The sequence below is a fragment of the Coffea arabica genome, chromosome 1c (assembly GCF_036785885.1).
Source record: "Coffea arabica cultivar ET-39 chromosome 1c, Coffea Arabica ET-39 HiFi, whole genome shotgun sequence".
In the NCBI taxonomy this organism is placed as follows: domain Eukaryota; kingdom Viridiplantae; phylum Streptophyta; class Magnoliopsida; order Gentianales; family Rubiaceae; genus Coffea; species Coffea arabica.
The window spans coordinates 55,562,021-55,587,229 of record NC_092310.1 but is presented as its reverse complement, the minus strand read 5'-3'; the positions used below and the strand labels follow the sequence as shown (position 1 = coordinate 55,587,229).

The 25,209-nt window shown below is 40.2% G+C and overlaps 3 protein-coding genes across 3 annotated transcripts; all 3 read right to left on the bottom strand.

Moving 5' to 3' along the window:
* Window positions 1-9,814: 9,814 nt before the first annotated feature.
* LOC113731024 (uncharacterized) lies at window positions 9,815-11,440 on the bottom strand. Its single transcript, XM_027256061.2, has 3 exons — window positions 10,776-11,440; window positions 10,442-10,591; window positions 9,815-10,281 (listed from the first exon to the last, which is right to left on the bottom strand). The coding sequence occupies exons 1-3, from the start codon at window positions 11,379-11,381 to the stop codon at window positions 10,240-10,242; spliced, it is 798 nt and encodes a 265-aa protein (XP_027111862.1). The 5' UTR covers window positions 11,382-11,440; the 3' UTR covers window positions 9,815-10,239.
* Window positions 11,441-14,736: 3,296 nt separating this feature from the next.
* LOC113729054 (LOB domain-containing protein 12) lies at window positions 14,737-15,724 on the bottom strand. Its single transcript, XM_027253399.2, has 2 exons — window positions 15,367-15,724; window positions 14,737-15,142 (listed from the first exon to the last, which is right to left on the bottom strand). Exons 1-2 carry the CDS (start codon window positions 15,520-15,522, stop codon window positions 14,801-14,803), a joined length of 498 nt encoding a protein of 165 aa, XP_027109200.1. The 5' UTR covers window positions 15,523-15,724; the 3' UTR covers window positions 14,737-14,800.
* A 3,357-nt stretch (window positions 15,725-19,081) lies between these two features.
* Window positions 19,082-23,037, bottom strand: LOC140036862 (protein DOUBLE-STRAND BREAK FORMATION-like). Its single transcript, XM_072079866.1, has 5 exons — window positions 22,952-23,037; window positions 22,651-22,858; window positions 21,790-21,933; window positions 20,879-21,032; window positions 19,082-19,780 (listed from the first exon to the last, which is right to left on the bottom strand). The coding sequence occupies exons 1-5, from the start codon at window positions 23,008-23,010 to the stop codon at window positions 19,620-19,622; spliced, it is 726 nt and encodes a 241-aa protein (XP_071935967.1). The 5' UTR covers window positions 23,011-23,037; the 3' UTR covers window positions 19,082-19,619.
* Window positions 23,038-25,209: the final 2,172 nt, after the last annotated feature.

The window sequence follows — 25,209 nt, the reverse complement described above, 5'->3', positions numbered from 1 at the left end:
ACGGTGCGAGTTGGTACCCGATTACCCAGGCTCGTCAAGAAGGGAATGTTGGATCTTCTCAGAGATTACCGGGACGTCTTTGCCTGGAACTCAGAGGAGGTCCAGGGGGTCCCACATCACCTCATGATACATGAGCTGAACGTCGACCCCCAGATCCGTCCGGTCAAACAAAAAAGAAGGCACCTCGGCCCCGAGCGTAGCCGAGCTGTGGGAGAAGAGGTGGACAAGCTTCTCCCTGCCAAAATCATTCGGGAGGTCCAATACCCGACCTGGCTGTCCAACCCGGTCATGGTAAAGAAGGATACCGGGGCTTGGAGAATGTGCGTTGATTTCACTGACCTCAACAAAGCCTGTCCCAAGGACTGCTACCCATTACCCAAGGTTGACACCTTGGTAGACTCAGCAATGGGCTATGAGGTCCTTTGCTTTTTCGATGCCTTTAAGGGGTACCATCAGATCGGAATGAGCCCGGAGGATCAGGAGAAGACCGCCTTCTACACCGATCGAGGCACCTACTGTTACACCACAATGCCTTTCGGACTGAAGAACGCCGGGGCCACGTATCAACGCTTGGTCAACCAGGCTTTCAAATTTCAGATCGGCCGAAATGTCGAGGCCTACGTGGATGATATCCTCCTCAAAAGCCGTACCACCACCACATTTCTTGCCGACCTGAAAGAAGTTCTGGAAGTCTTTCGAAAGACGCGAATGATGTTGAACCCCAAGAAATGTGTCCTGGGGGTCACTTCGGGAAAGTTCCTGGGCTATCTTGTCTCCCGACGAGGGATTGAAGCGAATCCAGACAAGGTGAAGGCAATTCAAGAAATGTCCCCACCTCGGTGCGTCCACGATGTACAACGGCTCACAGGGCCGTTGGCCGCCCTGAACCGGTTCCTATCGCAGTCCGCATCTAAGGCCCTGCCATTTTTTAAAGTTCTCAAAAAGGCCAACAACTTCTCCTGGACTGAGGAGTGTCAGTAGGCATTTGAGCAGCTAAAGGAATACCTCTGCCGCCTCCCAACACTCACCTCACCTCGCTCCGGGGACAAATTGTTCTTGTACCTGTCCGCTGCCGCCGAAGCGGTAAGTGCCATGCTCATAAGGGAGGAAGGTGTCCAAACACCTGTGTATTATGTCAGCCGAGTTCTCCGAGATCCGGAAACCAGATATATTCAAGCGGAGAAGCTCGTGCTAGCCTTGATTCACGCAGCTCGAAGGCTCAAGCCCTACTTCTTGGCTCACCACGTCTGCTTGAGGACAGACCAGCCGCTCCGGCAAGTCTTGTCACGACCGGAGGCCTCTGGGCGCCTCACCAAGTAGGCCATCGAGCTGGGGGAATACGACTTATCCTATGAACCGCGCAAGGCGATTAAAGCTCAGGTCCTCGCAGACTTCCTTGCCGAGCTCACTTTTGACCAGGTGCAGGTGGCCACCCCGGCTACTATCCAGGCTCCCACTCCGTCCACCCCCGAGACTCAGCGCTGGATCTTACATGTGGACGGCTCGTCCAATAGTGGGGGAAGTGGGGCCGGGCTGCTCCTCGAAGATCCCTAAGGAGAAGTGTGCTCGTATGCCCTCAGATTTAACTTCGCAGCCTCAAATAATGAGGCTGAGTATGAAGCGGTTATCGCCGGACTACAGCTAGCTCGTAAGCTCGGGGCCACACACATTTTGGTCTATAGTGATTCTCAACTCGTCGTATGCCAAATATTAGGCGAATACGAGGCCAAGGAGGAGGTAATGCAACGTTACCTCTCCAAGGTCCTCCAGCTGGTGGCGTACTTTGAGTCCTTCGAAATTCAAAGAATCCCGCGGTCGCAAAACAGGAGAGCCGATGCTCTCTCCCGGCTCGCTTCAACCTCTTTTGCCGACCTTAACAAAACGGTTCTCGTGGAAGTCTTAGCCGAGCCAGGGTATAGAGAGGACGAGGTATACCCCATTTACCCTGGGGACACCTGGATGGGACCGTTAGTCTGATTCCTTAGCCGAGGTGAGCTCCCCGAAGACCGAGCCGAGTCCCGTAAGCTTCAACGCAAAGTAACTCGGTACACCCTTCGACAAGGCCTCTTGTATAAAAGGTCCTATCTTGGCCCCTGGCTGCGGTGCATCACTCCGGAGGAAGGCGAAAGGATTCTTCAAGACATCCATGAGGGACTTTGTGGTGCTCACGTCGGCTTCAGGATGCTCGTGAAAAAAGTTTTGCTACTCGAGTACTTCTGGCCCACCATGAAGGTGGATGCCCAGGTCATGGTTCTCTGTTGCCCTTCTTGTCAGCACCACGCCCCTGAGCACCACCAACCTACTAATCTAATGATTCCTATTACCTCGCCATGGCCATTCGAACAATGGGGGACTGACATAATCGGTCCATTCCCCAGAGCTCCTGGCAATTATGCCTATGTGGTGGTAGCAATGGACTACTTCACCAAATGGGTCGAGGTCGAGCCCTTGAAGAATATCACTGGTTCGGCCGTCCAAAAATTCTTCTGGAAGAACGTGGTTTGTCGTTTCGGCCTACCCCGGGTGGTCATCTCGGATAACGGCCGACATTTCTCCGACAATCCTTTCAAGGCCTGGTGTGAAAATCTCGGAATTAAACAGCATTTCACCTCGGTGGGACACCCCCAAGCTAACGGACAAGCCGAAAATTTCAACCGAACCCTCCTCCACGGCCTTAAAACCAGGTTCCACCGGGTTGGATCGTCGTGGAAGGAAGAGCTTCCTAGCGTGCTGTGGTCATACCGAACTACGCCGAGGTCGGCCACCCAGAAAACTCCTTTTTCCCTGACTTATGGATCGGAGGCTGTCGTTCCGGCCGAGTTTATTACACCCAGTCCCCGGATAGCCGCGTACGCTGCTGAAGTCAACGAAGAGGAGCGGCGAGTCAACCTCGACCTTGCCGAGGAGAAGCGTGATATGGCCGCGGGCAAGGTTGCTACCTATAAAAATATCCTAACTAGCTATTACAATGCTCGGGTCAAACGCCTAAGGTTCAGTCCGAGAGACCTCGTGCTCCGGAAGAACTCGGTTAGTCGAGCTGAGCCCCAGGGAAAACTTAATCCCAAGTGGGAAGGACCCTACCGTGTTGTTGAGTCCAGCCAAAATGGATATTGTAAATTAACTTATCGAGATGGCTCGCGGGTGCCCCGGACTTGGCACGCTGAGAATCTTAAGTTGTATTTCCCTTGAAGGGGTACGTATTGTTGAATCTTATTCCATTGTTATTTCTCACTTATTCTCCTTTATCTTAAGTAAAAAATAAGGGGACAAAACAGTAGCCAAAAGAAGAAAAACAAGAGAAAACCGAACTCAATTAGCAAAAAGATATAAGGAAAGCTAATTCTATTGAAGTATGAAAAAGCAATAAGCCGAGGTCATGTGCGACCCCGGCTTATGGTACAAAAGTGGGGGGCCAAGGTCATCTATGACCTCGACCCTTCTATTACAAAAAAGGAGTGCTTCTAAGCACTCCCTACCCCGGCACTTTGCCCTCCAGTTCCACCCCCAGCCTCGGCATCCTGCTGCGTCTTGGTTCCTTCGCCGACTTGGCCTCCTTCAGCCTCTTTACTGGTTTGACTCCCTTCAGCGCTATCCCCATCCATCTCAGATTCTAGGAGCCATTTGTTGAACTCAGCTCGGACCTCGGCTAGGTCCTTCCCAGCCTGAATGCCCTCAGCTATGCGGTCACATAGCTCCTTGGCATCCTCATTGTAGTGCGAAGTGCTCTGAAAGGACTCCAGCTGCTCGGAGGAGAGGAAGGGTGTCGCCTCGGTGATGGCCGATAGCCTAGCATGAAACTCGGCCGGGAGAGTTCGCCGAGGTCACGGACGAAGGACTCCGACTTCCGGAACGCCTCCACGGCGGTGACCCCCGCTGCGTTTATTGCCGCCTGGTTTGACTGCTCTTCTTGGGCCCTCCTTTGTTTCTCCTCGTCAAGCGCGGTGACCAGAGAGTTGTTCTCAACCACGGCTTTCTCCCTTGCCGTCTCGGCTTTATCTCGCTCCTGTTCGGTGGCCTTCAGTTTCTCTTCCAGGTCAACAATTTTCTTTTGAAGCTCGGAGGGTGACTCGTAGGTTCTGATGAAGTCCCCGAAGCGTTGGTACATTTCGGCGACGAACGCCGTAGTGGCAGCCCAGGAGGCCGCTGTTCCTTGCATCAGCTCGGCTGGATCGAGCTTCCTGGTGTAAGTATTGTCCCGCGGTAAGACTAAATTCACCAGGAGCTCGTGCGCGATCTGGGGATTCTTGCAGCGGTCATTCACATTAATCTCCCACTCCGGGCAAAATTGTGCCCCGGAGTGCCTTTTGTCTTCCCCTGCTGTGAGAGAGGGTACATGATGGAGGTTGAACAATGAGTTCCCCGTAATGGGGTGATCCTGAACCACGGTCGCACCCCGGCCTCTCTCCCGAGGTGGAGAAACCAAAGTCACTCCACGGGAAGGAATCCCTGTCGGGATGGATGACTTGGATCTCCCAACCGTGCCCGAGGTGTGCGAACCTTCGCCTATTATCACCACGGCGGGCTCACGAGTGCCCGCTGTTGCCACGGTCTTCTTGGCCGCCCTGGAAGAGGTCTCGGCAGCGTCCTTGCGCTTCTTTGATGGCCTCTTCGCCACCTCGACTTCTCCCGAAGTAATCAGGTCGGAAAGTCTTGTCACTGCAAAGAGTGAAGCAGAGTCAGTTAGAATTCAAGAAGAATGAACAAGAAAAGAAAAATGGAAAAGTACGGGGTATATGAAGCCTAGTGGAGACCAGGATGGGATGATCCGGGCTGATTAAGGCTCGACTGAGCCCTCCTTCCACGAGCACGTTCTCAGGGAAGTCCCAGCAGTTGATTTTGAGGCCCGACCCCGTCAGTTTCTGGAAGTTGCGTTCTTCCAGTTTCCCCGGGGAAGTCTCTTTGACCGAAGTGGGAGGCCTCCACCAGAATCCTCCAGGAAAGTCCTCAGCCGGGACGAACATGAAGTTCCTCTTCCACTCTTTTATCGAGATCGGAGCATCGTACACCAACTTCGGAACCTTGTTTCCGAAGTAAAACCAACCCTTTTCACTTCCGCTATTCTTAAGTGAATAGCAGCGGCGGAAGAGGTTGACGGTGGGCACGATCTCCTGATGTCGGCAAAGCAGTTGGAAGCCGACTAGAACACGGATTGCGTTCGGAGTGAGTTGAGTGATCCTCACCCCCCAGTACCTCAAACAATCCCGAAGAAACCTTGTAGTGGGCATTCTGAGCCCGGCCTCCAGCTGATCCACGTATACCGCCACCCTCCCATTTGGCGGCAGCGCGGCAGGTTGATCCGGCTGGGGTACGTAAATGCCGTAGTCCCTTCTCCAGGGGTATTTACGGATCACCTCGGCTACAGAAGCTTGCGACATCGCACTGCGGAAGGCGGGCATGTGACCATAGTTCATCGTTGCCACGTTCGGAGGGGTGGAAGGATCCTGCACGCCTGTATCCCTAGAAACTTCATTCCCGAGGTCATCGTTGTACAGGACCTCGGGATCAACTTCGATCTCGTCAGCCTGTTCCACCAAAGCCTCAGCTCGGTGAGACACCTCCGCGCCTCCTTCCCCGGTGCCAGATGCCTGTCTCTCTTCGGAAGGGTCGGGCCTCTCTGCCTCGGTGAAGTTGGGCCTCACTGTCTCTTTGTGGGTATGAGCTGTCCTAGCCATTAATACAGAGAACAGAAGTGAACTTACTTAGGAAACGCGAAGTGAAGAAATCGTTGAGAACAATTTAGAGATGACTGCCGAAGTGAAGTGACGTCGAAACAGAGCTCTGAAGTGATTTTCGATTTTTAGCGAAGAATAAAATGGTGAAGAAGGACCCCTATTTATAGGCAGCAGAGGGAAGCTGAAGAGGCGGCATCCTTCGAACTTCCCGGGAAGCCTATTCTCTCTCCTCATTAATGAGGATCCTGTTCATCTGACGATTGATCTGACGGACCTGACGTTAAAGCTGACAAACATCTTTTCACTTCCTTCACAGTCCCTTCCACGCAGAATCAACGTGTCCCAACTGTGTTCCGTGTTTCACACGCTCGTCAACCTCGGGAAGGTACGACCTCGGATGATAACGACCTCGCCCTTCTCAATGCTTGGGGGGCTTATTGAGGATGGTGATCTCGGCCCGGGCATTCCAAATGCCCACTCCGGATCGTTCGCTTCGGCCACTGTCCATAGGACGATATCCCACCTCCTTACCACCTCGGTCAATATCGGTGATTTCTGGAGACTCGACTTCAATACCCAGGTTGGGTGTGACTCCTGACACGCCGCCTGAACCTGACGAAGGTCCCATCATGTCGTGTCATAGAGACCGGTCAAGTCCACCAGATACACCTACTGTATCAGATCTTTAGGGACCTGTGATGGCGCTTCCTCCCTCCTGATCTTCCCCTATAAATACTCAACATCCCTACTAAGAGGGGGGATGACCAATTCTCGGTAACACACTGCCTTACTCTTTTTATCTTACTTTCCTCAATACCGAACTGACTTAAGCTTCGGAGATACAACGGGGGATCCATTCCCCCTCCTTTCTTTAACCTAAGCAGGTGACCTGGTTCGAGTGGCCCGCCCCAGACGAGGACAATTCTCCAGCTCGGGCGACTCACTCCAGCAGGACGAAAATCACCTCTTCAAGAACCTAAAGATTCATTACACCCAATACAACCAGAATATCAACTTCTTTCTGGGAATGTACCTGCTCTAGAAGGTTTGCAAATCAATGGACGTTACTTGCAGTTTTGTATATTTCTGGCGCATCATCCTTTTGACAACAGAGCAAGAAAACACGACAATCTTCAGTGATGCAATCAGATCAATGGTCCACCTTCACCACTTCCGGAGAACCCGGACTTAATTTACAGAGTCCAGTCAAATAAACTTTTCCTATTTCCTATCGGGCCATTCTCTAAAGTCTCGCCACAAAGTCCAGTCAAATAAAGCTCACAAACTTGATTTGTCTTAGTATAATCGTCTCCTTAAATGGAGTAATTGAAATTGAGATCCTCCAAGTCTCGGACAACTTATTGCGTCTCACCGTTACCTGTTGTCTTGTCTCCCCTATTCTATTGGCTTGCCCCCCACTGAGATGTGAGGCATGTGAGAACCAAACCAAAGTCCACGTGACATCTCACCAGTCTCTGCATTCATTTTCATTTTGCAAATTTCTACCCAACTTTTGTCGTAACAATAAGTTTGCTTGTGCTCTTCATCGGTTCGTCTTCCTAAGGCTACAGGCTCCAGCGCAGCACTTATAGGATCATTCTTTTATTTTATTTTTTTTTTATATTCTTGTTAACCAAAAATTGAATTACGTTTTGCTGGTTATACATTTTTTTTTTTGTGTATTTTCCTTTCAAAGGTGAAACTTTAATTTTATGCGTTTTGTATTTTAATTTAAGGTTAAAAGTCATTAACCCTTTCTTCGTTAGTCAAATAAGTTGCCATTTTGACAATTACCTCTTTCTACTGAATATAGTGAATTTAAATTGTTCTATTGCAATAATTGGGAAACTAATAGATTGATTTTAGACTAGATAATAAATATTGATTGTATAGACAACTTGTCAATAGATGAACCTTAGAATGCTTAGAATTAAGTCTTTCTACTGTTTGAGCTGAAAATAAAAAAGGCTTTGAAACCTTTGAAACATAAGAGTTATAATTGATTATGCTGTTGACTTTTTAGGTTATTTGGAAACTTTTTTAAAAATTTGAGAATCTTTGTGATCACGGTGAACAAGAAAATTGATTCATTTTTTCAAGAAAAAGGATGATTGACATAAGTGTTAAATCGGTGATAGCTTATCCAAGAGTGTTCAGATTCTTATGGCTATTTCAAAAATAGCCAACATTATCCAAGCATTTTCAATGGAGGGAAATGCCTAGAGCAGAAACTCAATCAACATATTGCCACTAATAATTATTGAGTGAAAAACCTGAGCAATCCCTAAACTATCATAGTTGTCCGCTTTTGACCCCTTATCTATTTTTGTTTTCGACCTACTCCTAAACAATTAAAAGTGTATAGTTTAAGAACTTTTAGCCATTTTAAACATAAATTCAGCCGGAATCCAAGGGCATTTTTGTCCGACAATAATCAAAATTATTAAGAACTTAATAAAAAGCATCAAGGGGAGTAGAAACCCCAAAAAGATAAAAAAAAAAAAAAAAAAAAAACCCTTCATTTTCCATGAACTCTTCATCAGATTTCTCTAAAAAAAATTCCTAAATTCATTGATTTCACACCGAGTGGCCAACGTTTAATTAGATTTTTCATGTCCCTCTCAAATATGAAATCAATGAATTTGAAAAATTTATATAGAAATTCAATGAAGAGATTAAGGAAAATGAAGGGTTTTCTTTTCTCAGAACTTCAATTCCTGTCCTCGATGCTCTTGGTTAAGTTCTCGATACTTTTGATTAATAATGGACAAAAATATTCTTTTATTCTGTCTGGATTTATGTCTAAAATGATCAGAATTCCTTAAATTATGTATTTTTAATTGTTCAGAGGCCAATTAGAGATAAAAAAAATAAATTAATGACCAAAAGTGGACAACACTAATAATTTTGTGGCTCCTCGAGTTTTTTACTCTTATAATTATTTGGAGTGTTCTGAATTTTTGTTTGCTCAATTAACTTGAGTTCATTCCTAAGTTAACATTAAAAATTAAGCTCATGTTGAGTTTCACCCCTCCCCCTCCCCCCAACAAATACGAAACCCCTGACTTTGCGTCTCAGCCCCTCTCCTGAAAATTTCGTCTCCTCCCACAGCCCCCCCCCCCCCCCCCTTCTCCTCCTCTCTCCTCCCCCAGGAACGAAAAATAAAAATCTAGAGGGGATAAATCGCGACCAATCAATTTCGTCAGGAATTAAAAGAAAGAGCTCCTCATACAGCCCCAGCGACCTGGCAGCATTGCATCTTTTTGGCGGGACCACATAGGCTGAAACTAACGAAAGCAGCCTCACCAAAATATCTACTTTCGTTTTTCAATTTCAGGGAAAAGAGTCCCAAAATATCTGCTCCAAACAGATTCGCCGGCACAGAAGAAGATACCAAAAGTTGGGAAACACATGATGTAAATGTGGCAGATTTCCTGTTTCTCCAATTCACATGCAGTAAATGAACGGAATATTATGATGTGTGAACCCAAAAGTTGAGAGCAAAAGACTGCCTGTTAACAGGTTGCAAACGAGTCAAGTCGAGTCGAACTTTGAACTTATCGAGTCGAGTCTCGACTAAATTTTACCAAAGTCGAACTCGAGCTCGACGAGTCGGCAATTTAAAGCTCGAACTAGAAAAAAATAAAAATAATTATTTGATTTTTTAAAAAATAAATAAAATAATATTTTTTTCTTAATAAATAATAAAATATTAAGGATATATATGTAATTTTACTATTAAAATAAGAAAATAAAAATATATATATACACTTAAAATAAAAAATAGATATATACTTAAAATAAAAAAAATAAAAAATATTATATATATATACTCGAGCTTGCGAGCCGGCTCGCGAGCTAACGAACTTAATATTTTGAGCTCGAGTTTGAGTTTGATTTCGACTCGAGCCGCTCGCGAACGGCTCGATTCGTTTGCAGCCCTACCATTACCATTTTTTTTTTTTTCCTAACGATAATAAGCCCATTACCATTAGTTGCTCGTTTACTTGAACATCTATCTATATCTATTATATGTGACACTCAATCCAAAATTGAATGAGTCTTCTTCATTATGCTCCTATGTATAATTTCCTTTCCTGTTTTGTGAAAAATGGAACTCATTCGAACTGAAGCACCCAATATGAGCAAATCAATCCAAGCTACGATGAAAATGAAGTGTAAAAAGGGTTACAGTACATTTTATACAAAAACTTCAGAAAATTGTAATTCAAACAGGATCGACCTCAGTATCATCCTCTTCTTTTATTTTTTTTCCCCTGTTCCAGAGGTAACTTTAAGGTCCCAATTGAGATAACGACTCATGAGCTGATAAAAGTTTGACATGCCTCAATCTTTGCATTATTAGGAGCTGGGACGCAAACTCAGCAGGTGCTAGACTTCTCTATAGTACAGCACAGTAGACTTGCCCCTTCCAAAAGAAAAGAGATATACTACTTGTAATTGAAAGACATTGATAGATCAAATCGAAGGAATCGGTCAAACATAAAAGTACTAACAGACAGGAGTTGAGTTAGGTAAGATATTTTGAGATTTTTTTTTTCTGCAATCATTTGTGCATCTCCTCGGCTACCCTTTTCACAAAACGGCCCTGAAATGATAATTCAGAATGAAAAGATGAGTGTTCTAAAAAATTCTTCTAACGTTAGGTGAGTATGTCTGGAGTTAGACCAGACTTATAAATCAGTACACTTGATTTCTGAAGGATGGAGAAAATTTAGTACTACTATATATGCTACTAGTAATTGTACCTTGAATCTTGGTCTTTTATCTGCATTCAGCTTCCGAACTTGATATCTTATCTTCTTGGAGAACAATCTGGTTTGGCGTTTTTCTTTGTACCTCAGCACACTTGCTTCCCTTCTTCTCCTCTCGTCTTCTATCACCGGCACCTCTCCCATCTACGCTTCCAACATGTGAATGAATTTTATCAAAAGAAAGAAAAAGTAGCAGTATTCTTTATATTATCCTTCCAGCAATACATATGATAATACGAGGCTAGGCAGCCAACTTAATTATATTGGAAAAAAAAAAGAAAGAAAGAAAGAGAAAAAGAAGAAGAAGTGAAGGGTGGAGATGGAATACTCTAACATAGGCATTATTTGCAGAAACAAAGATTGAAGAAGATTCATCAGCGCAAAGTGTGCGGTCGGACCATGCATCCAAAACCTCTTGATAGTTTAAGCTCAGATTCAAAGAAAGCTTTTTCTCATCATCATCATCATCGTCGTCGTCGTCGTCGTCGTCATCATCATCTTCCAGCAACCCACACTCGGCCTCTTTCTTTATGGTAAACCGCATATCATCAAGCGTGCTGCGTGAATGGTTCTCTCTTCCATCAATAATATCATTATCTCCGGCCTCTTCATCATCTTTGATAACTAAACCATCCCAAGCAGGAGGCATCAAACAACCCCAGTAGTTTATAAGTTGACCGTACGCGATATCCTGCTCCTCTTGAACTTGGAGGTTTTCTGCATCATCATCGTCTTGGATGTTGTGGAGATTAGTGCAGTAGTCGAGCTCATCCATAAGATCAGTCTCTTTCTTGGCGTGGACGCGGATGTTGCTCTCTCTTTTGGGGTTCTCTTCTTCATTAGAACTACTACTAGTAACACTACTGGCACTGATCTCTGCAGGTACTCGCATTTCTTCTTTCTTTAAACTTGTTGACAAAGTTTTTATCCTCATATCCCTTGATTTTATCTCCTTTCTTACCTCGTTTTTCTACTTTCTTGCTGCGACTTATATGGAGAAGTAGAGGATATGTCACATGAATACATCGCAAAGAGAGAAGATATTTTGGGTTTGATAGTAATGTATAAAAGTGACAGGTGCTTTTTCCTACGTGACACCTTATCTCTTTAGCTATTGGTCGTCGCTGCATGGCCTACAACTTCTGAGATTATCCAGCTTGGAAATTACATCTGGGGTACTCTAGAAAAATTTTTTGATTGCTTTGACATTAAAAAAAAATAAAAAATTTATATTGTGATTCTAGTAATTTTGGCAACTCCCCATTCTATCACATCACCTGCCTGCAAGATCTGATTACTACTCAAAGAGTAAAATATGTAGGAAATATCAAAATATTACAAGAAAAAAAGAATATACGACCAAGATGAACTCAAAATGCATAAGTTGAATGAGATATAAGCACATATTCCATTTAGATTAGCCATTTTTAAGAATATTTTTGAAAAATTTTACTGTAACAGTGTATATAAAAAATTTTTATTTGAAATCTTTGATATAATGTACGGATGAAATGTTTTTTTAGTTATTGTGTATTATTGTGGTATTGTATTTAAAAAATTTATTTTTTAAAAAAATGGCCAATCCAAACAAAGTGTTTTTTATTGGTTTATGGGAAGCTATAAGATAGAAAGGCAATGGGAGAGACTGGGGGAAAACAAAACAAAAGGTGAATTTAACCAGAAAATAAGAAAAACCAACGGAAAATAACAAAAATATGTCTAAATTTTTAGAGCATGTTTGGACGGTAGAATTGAAGTACTTGACTGAAAAATGTTAGCGGGATAAAGTAAACTATTTCATGGGTTTTAGTGTAACTTTACCCTTTAAACAATGGCGGGGCGCATATTCTCTCTGTTCGTGCCTTATCAGACACATGGGCCATATCCAATACAAATACTAACTGGACACAGCACTGCATTTTTGGGCCCTCTTAGCCCAGGACAGCAACGTCAAATTGCTAGGTACCCAAAAAAAAATAAAAAAGAATTTCACCTGGGCTTCTTCTCCTTACTGGCTCATTTTTCATGGGTCAAATTCTTACGCCGTTTGTGTGGTTTAGACGGCGAAACCTACAGCCGGGGGAATTTAAAGAAGATAGCCTTAACAAGGTAAATAACCAGATAGCCTTGACAAAAAGATGGTCGAGTATATGCTTGATCAACGAGTTGTTCAGAAACACTACACATGAGATTCTGAATTTAATAAGCGAACAAGTGAAAAAACGATGCTTAACGAATTTGAATCGACTTTGAAATTTTAGTTTTTCAAGTAATTTTGGAGAATGAGCATATTTTAGTCATGAATTTACACTTTTACTTATAATTGCTAGGCGTATATTTCATTGCAAATCTAACATGTTTAAAATATTTTGTATGATTGGTCGAATATAACCAAAAACTTGATTTTAATATTTTTTGAAACTTTTAAAAATATTAAATAATTATGACACCATGCTGACATCCTGCGAGTTTTTGAAAACAATTCGACCGGTTGATCCCTAACCCAGTAGTAGTTTAGTCGAATGGCTATCCGATCTGAATTTAATAATTACATTGCTTTGAACTTTAGCAACTGATATATTGGTTTTTAGCGACACATTCGACCTCGGTGTTAAATCTCGGCAAATGAAAAAACAAAACGGCATATTTCCTTCAAAATGTCATCACGCATCCGTTCTGGGAGGCTCCAAGTACTATAGTTAAAGCCGGAGGTGTCTTTTCTGATTGGGTTTGAAGGCAGAGGCATTATAAGTTTCGAGAGCGTGCTTCAAATAATTGGAGATTGGAAAGCATTCTAGCCGTCGCCATCAAATAAATGCCGAAACCTCACATTGATCTTTAAACCTCTGCATAATTGGCTGAAGTCAAGTCGCCCCTTCTCCCACTTAAGATTGGTAGTAAACTAGTATGCGATGCATCGCAATCGACCATAATAAGTGATCTAATCAAGTGGCCTCTTTTAGTGGTTTCTATCTGTATTCATTCTTCTTTTGGTCCTATTGTTCAGTCACAGATTAAGCCATTTTTTCTTTTTCACGAGTGACAATGGAGGAAATAATATAAACACTACTCCACATGCAAAAAAGTCTTTCAGAAAATGACTTATCTTGGATTCAGTTCATGCACCGCCCTCACCTTATTTGGACTTCATGAGATAGTATGATAGTAACTATATAGATTGGACACGACTAAGCTTGAAAAGGTAAAAGGGGCAGCATATAATACAAGATTATAGTTTAAAAGTCAATACGAATCCAGATTACAAGGCAAACCATTATCCCGGCCGTTAGTCAGTTTCGATTGTTATTCTGATTTTAGCTTTCTGCATTTTTGAGGGCTCGAGGCAGTGCTTCCAAAAAACAAACTTACATTCCTTTGAACATCAGTTACCTTCTAGACATGGGAAATCCAGAATTCAGCTACTTTTGTTTTATATGACTATAAGCTCAGGGAAAAGAAAGAAAAGCACAGAACCTAGAGGACGAGACGCGTATTAGGTGTATAGGCCATTAAAATTTCATGGAGACGAGCAATAGATGATAAAACTTGTGCAGTTTAGGGAGTAAAAGAGCGACGCATCATACTTGTTAATTCCCAGATAACAGTCAAGGAAATAATATTCTGGCTTCTTTGCTTGACAATAGATGGAACACCTTCTAGATTTCCAGGCCCATTCTCAACCAGAGCCGCAAGCTTAAAGATAATTGGATTTCTATATTATATCCTTGAAATTTAATTGCGACTTGCACGTAACTGCTTGGTTAAGCTTATGAACTTTCCTCTATTGTGAGAGAAACCAACCGAATGAGTTAAGCAAGATTTGATTAGACTTCATTTTACAGTTAAACTAACAGTAGCGGGTAAACTGTATTGCAGTAATATCGTGCTACATTAGACAAGCAACATCTTGATTATTGATCAATATGTAAGACCAGAGGGAGAAGGGAGATCTTGAGAAGAACATCCTGCCATACTGCAGTTGCTTTAGAAGATTCATGAAGCAAATATTAACCCTACTTCACTCCTACTCCACTTCACATGGCAGCGTTGACCAACTACTTTATTTTGATGCATATATAGGATTTTCATAACATTTTTCCCTTGTCTTCTTTCGATAAGCATATTAGAAGCTATTAAAATAGTGCTGAGAAAAATTCCATCTTCTTGATGCACGAAGCTGGATTAGTTTTGATACTTTTCAGTGCGTTATATCCTTCTGTCTCTGATGGTGCAATCATCAACAAAACCATGATGCCACAAACCCTTAATAGATACGAGGAAGAAACAAGTTAAAACACTTAAAGCACTTTCATTACTAACCACTAAGTAGTTAGATTAGTACATAAAACATCGTTATGTCCAAAGAGACTCCCTCTTAAGAGGGTCTTGCATTACAGTGCTAGAAGAAGCAAAGCTGAGATACGGTTGTAGGTTATTGAAGGTGCTAGTGGATAAGAGAAGCGACTTCTCATCCGGGACGTCCAGTTGAGTTGGCAAGGCTGCAGGCTCCTGTTGCTGCATCTGGATACACAGTATCTCTGCTTGAGCCACTGCTAACTGCATTTGTAACTGGGAAACTTGATTCTGCAGATAGGAGATAGCACCTACGCACCCGTAGACTGGGTCTCTCATTCTTGCATTTGCTTCATATACTAGACTGCCTACTGCATCTGCTCGCTGCTGAACAGGAAGCTCCTGAAGAAAGGATGGACACAAATAAAATTAATTGAAGAAAATATCAGGCACAAATGAATTAAGTGCAAAAATGTTCACACGGATATACTTGTTCAGACGCGAGTATATATGATCAAAATTTGAACCCTTAACCTCCTGGTTTCCTACACTACGAAGTAGGGAAGCATTGGCACACATATATAGATACGAGCCTGAGAAGAAGAAGAAGGAGGAGGAGGAGAAACCTGCAACATCTTGCTGACGTTGCTAGCGCCGAAAACCTTGTGGACAATGGCAAACTTATGAGGATCATCAGGAGGAAAATAGGGTGCAAAAATGCAGTCTTTGGCGCAGCGACGCCGCAACAATTTGCAGGAAGCACAGGGTGAGCTTCCTCCCATGATGTGAAGCTAAAGATAAGTAGTTAAACCAAGCGAGGTGTTAATAAACTTGCAAGATGCCAGGGCTTAAAAAGGAGCTGAACTAGAGCAAGAGAGTGATTTGAAAGAGAACAGGTGGGGTGCCTATTTATAATGGTGTTAAGAAGCGTAAGGCGAAGTGGAGAATGAATCCAAGAATAAAATATTGGAAACGGTCTATTTTTTGCGAAGATAAATTGCGACCAGCAAAGAGAAGTCGAGTGAGAACTCTGAGATGTTGTGGGAGTTGAAAAAACAAACCCCATGAAGGTGTGAGCATCCGATTCATGTCCAATGTTACAGTTGTAGGCGGCCTCCCATAATAACAACAAAGAATACTGTAGCCGTCAAGGGCAATTAAGTCTTTCTGCATAGAAATCGTCTTGAAGAATCAAGTGCGAGAAGTTGACCACCGCCATTCTGCGTGCTAGGTTGGCGATCAATTGATTTGTTTACTTTCCACGTTCGTGTTTCGCTATTCCTTGTGCGATAGCTAGAGTGAGTACTGGCACTTTGCTTGCAAAACATGAACCATAGGAAGCAAATTATTGAATATTAGAAGCTACTGCCACCATTAATTAATTAGAAATTCACTAATAGACAAACGCAATAAATTTACGAGAACAACTAGGGTTAGGGTTTAGTAAAATTTTGATATGGTGCGAAATTAACGAAGCAAAACCCTAGTCCCAACCAAAAGAAAAGATTGGCTCAACGTGAATGTTTGTTGGCGGACATTCACTCACATGGAAACATAAAATTTGATGGACGTGTGGTGGCGCAACTCATCTCTTATCAACTTCTCTCTCACTCACTCTTCTTTTTTTCTTTTTTTTTTTGGTTTTGTTAAACCTTTTTCTTGATCGAATTAAAGAAGGCACGAAAATAAGAAATTAATATTAACCGTTGAATATAGCTGCTTGTTCTTATTCATCTTCTTAACCGGAAAACATGCATGGTGAGGGTATTTTTCCTGCAATGAAGTCAAAATGAAGAAAATTGAGCTTATCTTCCTTCCTAAAGAATATGTCATCGCTTGCCTGCTCCCAACAACCATCGCAACTGAGATGGTGTGATCCACAGCGACAAACAAGGGTCATAAGAGTTGAACTCAGATTTTACACAATTTATTTGGTCAAAAATGGACATTTATTGTCCTCAATAACCTTACATTTTTCTTTATATAGTTACAATTAAAAATTAGCTAGCTCCGACAGAGGTTGCAGCAAGAGGAAAAAATGGAAATACGAACGAAACTCCAAGATTACTCGACCGTGTTGCATTCCACTCCCAAACATTTCCTGTCTTCACCGTGTTCGGCTTTTTTTTTTTTTTTTGTGCCACCCATTTTCAGTCAATCTACGGAAGTCAAACATGAAAGGTTTTTTACACTTTTCTTAATTAATCTTAATTTTCTAAAAATTTAACGCCTAAAATACATCTTAACGAACGTCTATCAGACACCTGTTAAACTGAACCAACATGATACTATCACTTCGTCAGACCCAATTGATTTTGTTTAACAGCGCGCCATCAAACTTAAAATTGATAAAAATCTTTTGGTAGGGGTATTAGTTTACGGTAACTTTGTCCGATCATTTATTTCATACAGTTTTGCTGTCAACGGCTGGATTCAGGAATTAGCATTAGCATGTGAGCAGGAAAAGTATGAACACGAAAAGACGTTAATGACAGAAGTTCATCAGAAACGTAGTATTAGCTAGGATTTAGCCACCTCAATCTATCTCACTGGGAAAAAGGACATGCTTGTAGAATTCTTTTCTGAGGTTTGGAAATTTGTCAATCTATTGATCAGGAAATTATTATATGAAGAGAAGAAATATAAAAGCAAAAAAAAAAAAATGTTGAAGAGCTTCCAAATAAAAAACAAAGAAAAAAAAAAAGAAAATCTTTAAAAATTCTTATCTGAGGTAGGAACTTCATCAATCTGTTTTATCACCATCGTCAACTTTGTCGAATGAGCAAACAAGCCTTAAAAGAAATTGACCGTCCGCTCTTGTTTGTTTTCAAGAAATTATATCATGTGCATTTTATTTTGTATACTTGAATACAAATCCTTGTGCGAGTTGTAGAAAGTTTCACGCTCTAATTCTTCGTCTCATTCAGTTCTATCCAAAACTTAATACTACTACTAATAATTATAATTATAATTGAAAAATTATTACGACAGCCATAACAACAACCCACCGTGGAATTAATGATAATGAGATCCGACAAGAAGCTGAAATCTAAGGTAACAGAAAGAAGCGTCTTTTTTAAGAATTTTTCTTAATTTCAGAAAATTAGAATCGAGCGTGCAGGTCGTAGACTAGTGATTTTAAAAGCTAGCAGTCACATGCATAGGATTAAGTTAACTATTAGGCATCTGATTCACCATTATGTTGGTCATGAAACAAAAAGGAAAAGATTCTTTCAGATATCAATTTGCAAGATGTGAAATTAAATCTATGTATTAGCTTGTGGGTGGTTATGCATCACGAGGCTTCCGAACTGACGACACTCCTAAATTTATCAGAGTTGTAGAACCCTAAGATCGATTCCCCACTCCCTTGCATTTAATGCATTCCACATGATTCCAAGCTTCTAATCTTCTATTCCGAGGAAGAAAGCTCTGTTTCCCTGGTAGTCGAAGCAAGTGCATACCGTATTTTTTTTAAAAAGTGCACTTGTCTTAATTATAACAAGTCCAAGTCACTGTTTTGCTTACTCGCAGACTCTTTCTGGTCCTAGACTAATGCAATAAAACATGGGACCCCACCAACATTTAATTGAACTTGTTAAATGCTTGTTACCTCACAAAACGCGTATTTTTCTGCCTGAGTTCCATATTTCAAACCCCTACGCTCTTAGGAAGAAGAGGCAGCGGAGACAGGATGAGAACCTTTGTTTTACGTCTTAAGCGTGTTTTCCAAAACGATGTGCGAAGTATTAGAAAAACAGACATCTTCACCGTCTTAGAGAAAATTAAAAAAAATAAAAAAAACATACGATCTCCAATGCAAACATTAAATGAGCTTTGTGATATGGAAGATTCGATTATTGGGATATGGATGTTTTTTCAAATTCTGAAACAGTGGAGACTACGATTGAAGCAATCTTTGACAAAAGACAAATAGCAATTTATGTGTTCAGGAGTTACAAAATGCTAACTACATACCTCAGGTCCAATTGCTACTGGGTTTTAGAGTAAGCATTGTTAGGTCTTCAACGCACAGATGTCTATCCAAAATTCAAGTGTCAACCCTAAGAAACCAAAATATCGAGCAAAATCAACTGCAGAATTTCATGGACTGGGAACCATATCAAGCACATATCTTGCTGCAAATGTACCCTTTCTGGCATAGAATTAATTACAGGTTTCCCGTGGCTTGCTGTGTTAGCGGACTATTAAAAATGAATTAATAAAAAAATAGACTAGTAATTAATGGCCTGCTAGGTTCATTAAGCTGATCTACGGTGTTTACAGTAATTCAGTGCCATCCCCAATGGCTATTGCAGGGTTACACTGACATGTCCCCCGAAATATCAATACGTCGGGGAGTCTACGCAAACAACCATATATCAGAATCCATTTGTGACGTACATCATTTGTAGCAACAAGAAACTTCAAGAGAAGTGGACCAAGGTTGTTATCCTCAATTACCCCTACAAGAAGTAAAAATTTTTCATGCATATTCCTGTATAAGAATACCTTGAATCCCCCTCTGAAAATGTTCTCTTGAACTTGCAGTAGGACTATAATTTAGGTCCACCATTTCATGAAAGCATGAAGAAAAGGTATTGCCTGAGCGACAAATCAATTCTTCCAAGAGTTCCCAACCTGATCAGGACGCATGCATGTTGATATACTACCTTGTTAAAAACATGTTTGGGCTTCACTATCATCAAACTCACCTGTCTGGCTGTCTAGTTATACGGAAAGACAACAAATCAAGTGCTGATGAATATAATATTTTAGTCCAACTACAACAAAATAGAATATCCAAACAGTACTAAACATAATAAAGGAAATATCTGAAAGGAACTAAAAATTGCTAAATTCTGTCATAAATAACCTGCTATAGACATTGGTGTTCCTGCAATTTTCGTAAATTCCGTCTTTTAATTCCATTTCTGAACAGAGTGCTTCCTGAAGAATACGTCTCAGTGCAAATGGACTCTTGTTGTTTCAGCTGCTGATTAATTTTCTTTTTCATGTATTCACTTGCCTGAACCTGAACTGTATCATCATCAAGCTGAGTTAATAAGTGCCCACGAAAGCGCCTGGCTGTTAGTTTTAAGAATAACATAGAATTCAGTTCCAGCCATTTTCCATGACAAATGAAGCCCTTAAGAGAACGTAACAGAGATAGCAGGTAGAATATCAAATTGGACTTCTGAAGCCTCACAACATCGAGAAACGGGATTCCAAGAGGAAAAGGCAATCCACCCAAGGACTTGTTGATTGCTAAAGAGCAAGTCTTTTTATCAATTCTACAAGGATATACTCTTGGTGCATGGATAACATCCTTTTTTTTTTCCTTCTACAACTTCAGAATTCTGTAGTGATATATTATTAGAATTAAGACATATAAATATGATGCAAGAATTTACTGAGGTAATCCCAAATTATAGTTTTAAATATAACTTAAAACTATAACCCAAATGTGACGTGTGCATGTGGAATTCACTTTGTGATAATTCAATGAATTCTGTTACTGAGGATGCTGATGTCACAGCAAAATGGAAGTTGTCAATTGTTTGATGAGTCTGCACCTATTCTATACCAATCTACGCGTAACCGTAAGTATGGTACTGAATATCTAGCATGGCACTATCTTCACAACTTAGACCCAAGTGAGGAAGAGGGGCAGGAACGGCATGGCCAAGATTTGGGAAAAAAAAAATGTAAGGTTTTCACACTGTGCGTGGGATTCATAAAATTTTGTTCTATAATTACACATCGTTAAAAGTGAGTTACACCGTATGTATACAAAGTTACATTTTGTGCATTTTACACAAAATCAGTCTGAACTATTTTCCTAACAACCGTTGGTCGGTAAACACTGCATCCTGTTGAACCTTCTTAATTATAAATATGCACTTCTTGTTTTAAAAAATGTGATTCCAGAAATCATGACGCTAGCCAAACAACATTTCGCCTACTGTCACCATGATTTTTTTATCAAGGACTGTTAGAAATATACGATATGTCCACTAGCAAAGGAAATGATTCCAACAAAATAAATAATCACATCTTTTGATGCCTCAGAAACCTTATACAAGAGGTCTTACATCTAATATATCAACAAATTGCAGATCATCTCAAGAATCTAACCTCGGTTTGTACCAGTTTGTGAAGCAGCTAATATGATAGCAGCATCCTTGAGTCTCTTAATATTCTCAAAAGCATGCTCACAATTAAAGCAGTCATCATCTTCAGTGCAAATCCCGTTGTCCATCTGAATGCATAAAAGTGCTCTCTCACATGTCTGCAGAAATAGTTATCCAGTTCAACATGAAACTTAATCAAGAAAGGTGGAGGAAGCGTAAAAGAAGTTGTGCAATTTATGATGTACAAGATAACATACTTTTAAGCCAAAGGACAAAAACATGAGGACGATATGCTTGGCATTCAACAAGTGAGACAAATTGATGTCCAAATAATATTGTTATTAACCCTAACATTTGTCTTTTCACAAGACACATGAAAATTTTGAAGCATATTAAAGAAAGGAAAGCTACTTAAAGGGGAACCAAAGATTGTTCATCACTACTTTCATTCCCAGTTTAAAAAGGACAAAAATGGTGGACCATTAAAATGTCCATGAAGTCCCATATGAGAGACTCCAAATTACTGGAAAGGTAAACCTCTCAACTAAGAAACATGAAAAGGCTTGGCTATCTGAGCAAAGGAATTGAACAATTGTTCAGGCAGGCGAACCTGAAATTGGAGTGAAGACTAAGAGAAAGTGCAGCTCAACAGTCTCTGCAATAAAATCCTGTGATGCTCTGAAAGAAATATTTCCAGGTAGTCTTGGGCATAATTTGAAACTTGAAACAAGAATGTCTAGCAAATCGTTCTGTTATAGTTTAAATTTTTTCCTATTGTCCTCACCACGGACCGTGATAATATTTTGGGTAATGAATGTTGATGAAAAATGACAGTAACAATTAGCATCAGTAAAAACAGCATTAATAATACGATGACATTTTTGTGACTAATTGAGGCAAGTGAACATTAACTACCTTTGTTGCAGCGGAATAAAAACCATTATCAAACAATTGCTCGGCTAATGTGAGCCACTCGTGGTATGAAACCTCTAGCCTTGTGTCACTAGATGCCTTTTCATCTCGCAGTAGCAATGCCTCATATCTCAGGGCCAAGCAACTCTGTCGAAAAGAAAAATTGCAGAATACCAAGTGAAATAAATCAATTATTGCCGCAGATTTTTCTAGCACAATCATGTAACATCCAATGCCAACGTAGAATAGGCTATTTCAGTCCCGTCGGTTCCCCTGGCTATTCCAATCATGTAACGGCAGGACTGTTATTCTTCTTTACACCCAAAAAAGAAAAAAAGAAAGGAAATACTGAAGTACCCTGACTATTACGTATGGAAGATCAGAAAACTACTTGGACTCAAAACTAGACAAAGGACAATGAAGCTAGAGTACTTTCTCTTAAACACTGGAAATAAGTACAAACAACTAGCTTGAAGTCGCCATTTTAGATCATGTATCAAAACAAAAACTTGTGTGGATAATTATCACAACAATAATTCAAGGATGAAATGCTAGTCGAGTCTCTTTTAATCTAGCTACTTAACTTTACTTTGACCAATGAAAGTTCTAAGAGACGAACGAATAAAGACGTAATTATTTGAGCAAAAGTATGCAGTCCTATTCCTGTAGGAAAGATATGTAAAACATGAAAGAACCTATAAAGCCAATATATGATCTCATTCCTCAAATTTGCTACATAAGCGTCATACTATCGATTCTCGGATTTTTTTTTTTTTTTTTTTTTTGCAAAGATTATGAAATCTGAAAGCCAAATGTTTTGAGACAATGTAGTAGGATCGCGCAATAAATATCATTTAAATGTACCTCCACGTCACCAATGAGAACGAAAGCACGAATGAGAAAATCAGCGATCAGTAGCTTATTCTCGACGGACTTCTCAGTGATTTCTCGAATAATGCTGAGCGATTCGTGTCTCATAAACTCTTTCAAAGCTGATCGGATTTCTAGTGACGATTTGACGTCCTTGGAAGCTAGAAGCGATTCCAGAATTGCAATGGTTCCGTCGCCGAATCTGCGTCAAAATAAAATCGTTTGCAACTGATCAATTCAGGTGTCTGCAAAAATGGAGGGAAGATTTTATACGGATTAGGATGAAGATTACTACATTCGATTTTGCATTTGGGTGCTAAAGAGGGAGATTTGCCGCGAGACTTCGTTGGACATTCTGTGGATTTTCTGCCGTTTGATTTGCGTCGGTGGAAATTTGGCGGTTTTATTGAACAGTCACAGGCCTTAAAGCTTAAACAGAGCAATTTCAGTATCAGAGTTTGTGGGCCTGAAGTAATGTGGACATGGCCCGTGTTCAAAATGAGCTAGGGCCAAAGATTAATAAAGTTTGCGCCGGAAATATGTAGTAGAGCTGGGAAAAAAAAATCCAACACCCCGCCCAATCTGCCCAATCCGCCAATTAATTTTAAAAGATGGGTTGAATTAATTGGGTTATGGGTTTTATTGGGTTGGATAAGAATAACCCAACTTATTCATTGGATGGGTTGAATTTTTTATTAGGGTTTCAATACCCAACTTGTTTAAATGTATGATCCTAGATATATTCTAATTAATTAGGTGATGAATTATCTAATTGTACCAAATCAATAAAAAAATACCGTCTAATATATACTATATGTATATAGATCGTGATATTAACTTCGAATCAATATAGTTGACTTGCATATTCTATTTGGTTTTGATTAATTATGGCAACTTGGGCATGGCCAGTCCAACGATTTCATTTCGTCTAAAACAAAGACCTCCAATCTTCAACTTCATGAGAAGTTTACAATCAGCAAGGCAATTAATTTTCCCTCTTAATTAGCGAGTCCAAGAACCAAAATTTAATTGTCTCCAGTCATTTAATGGAAGAAAGCAATTTGCATATTATCCCCAGAATGTAGTTCTGATGCATGGACCTTTCACAATAGTTTGCAAAATTTCTAGAGTCATGAATCATAAAATTTTCGAGAATATAAGGACTAAAGTACAAACTTATTTTCTATAATTTCAAAATTATTATACAACAAATTATATGTCTCTTACTTACATTTTCAAGTATAATATAATCTAACATTCAATAATTTAAATACATAGAATATTACAATTTACAATAAAACAGCTATGAATAGTAAGAGTGTTAATAAGTTGTGACAAAAAATAAGTTTCAATCAATTAGTAGTATTTAAAAAGTATAAAGTAAACAATTTTTTTAGCTAATCTATTTAAATGTATAATTTATTATCTGAAATTCACAATACAAGCAATATAAAATATTATTCTATTTATGATGTGTTTTCAAGGAACTTAAGAAGTGAGTGTGTGTTTGTGTGTGTGAAAATACATTTATGCATGTGAAAATGTGTTTATATGTGTGAAAAAATCTTTTTTTGTGTGTTAAAATATATGTGAAAAAGTTTATGTATTAAAATGTATTAATTAATTTGTTGGGTCATATTTGGGTCATAGGCTTGAGATAATCCAATATGACCCAACCCAAAATCAACCCAATCTAAAGTTAGACGGGTTGGGTATAACTCATTTAAGTGAAAATCCAATATTAACCCGCCCAACCCGCCCAATTGCCAGGTATAATATGTCGTCATAGTTTTGAGGTATTTCCAAATATTTGTCCATTAGCAAAGATATTTAAATCAAATGACAACAAAAAAAAAAAGAGGGAATAAAAAAGAAAACTCAAAACGTAAATTCATAGAATTTAAAGAATACGATAGACATACTTAGAGAAGACTGACATTCTAATTTTTCAGTCAAGGAATACGTAATATTACCTTTTTTTAAATAAATTATATACATTATTACTTTTGGATCCATAATACATGTACAAAAGTCAAATTTTATATAATTGCCATTCATCCAAAAATAATAGTATATACACTAATGCATAGAAGACTAATCTTTTCTTTTTTTGGACAAAATATTTGAACACTTATTATACTATTGCTCGTATTGACTTTTGACTATCAAACAATTTTTCATCATGAATTAACCACTAAACTAACTAATCAGTACAAGCGTAGCCATTTTCATGAACTTTGCCTCTTAATCCATCAAAATAATCAAAACACCAAATGGTTTTTTTTTATTACTAACTCAGCCCTATACCCTTGCTCCATTAAGTTCTAGTCCCTTTTAACTTTCTCGACGATAACAGCTACATCATTCCTCTTTGCAGAAAAAATAGTACTAAGTGTATCAGATCCTATTTCTTGTAGTTTTTCAAGATCAATGTGTGTGGTATTTTCGCCAGCTACAAAATTCATCAAATATAATTAACACTTTGAGTGGATAAAAATACATTTGGACCTTTTAATTATTTTGTAGATTAAGAGTCAAAATCCATGAAATGGG

Bases quoted from the DNA above. Each gene is read 5' to 3' on its own strand.
- LOC113729054 (XM_027253399.2), bottom strand. From the start codon at position 15,522: ATGGGAGGAAGCTCACCCTGTGCTTCCTGCAAATTGTTGCGGCGTCGC. The intron at 15,143-15,366 runs GTTTCTCCTCCT...TCCTTTCTTCAG, and splicing joins ACGTCAGCAAGATGTTGCAG to GAGCTTCCTGTTCAGCAGCG.
- LOC113731024 (XM_027256061.2), bottom strand. From the start codon at position 11,381: ATGAGGATAAAAACTTTGTCAACAAGTTTAAAGAAAGAAGAAATGCGA. The intron at 10,592-10,775 runs GTATTCCATCTC...TTGGAAGCGTAG, and splicing joins CAAATAATGCCTATGTTAGA to ATGGGAGAGGTGCCGGTGAT. The intron at 10,282-10,441 runs GTACAATTACTA...TTATCATTTCAG, and splicing joins ATAAAAGACCAAGATTCAAG to GGCCGTTTTGTGAAAAGGGT.
- LOC140036862 (XM_072079866.1), bottom strand. From the start codon at position 23,010: ATGTCCAACGAAGTCTCGCGGCAAATCTCCCTCTTTAGCACCCAAATG. The intron at 21,934-22,650 runs GTACATTTAAAT...TCTTTTCGACAG, and splicing joins TTCTCATTGGTGACGTGGAG to AGTTGCTTGGCCCTGAGATA. The intron at 21,033-21,789 runs GTAGTTAATGTT...CTATTTCTGCAG, and splicing joins TTTATTCCGCTGCAACAAAG to ACATGTGAGAGAGCACTTTT.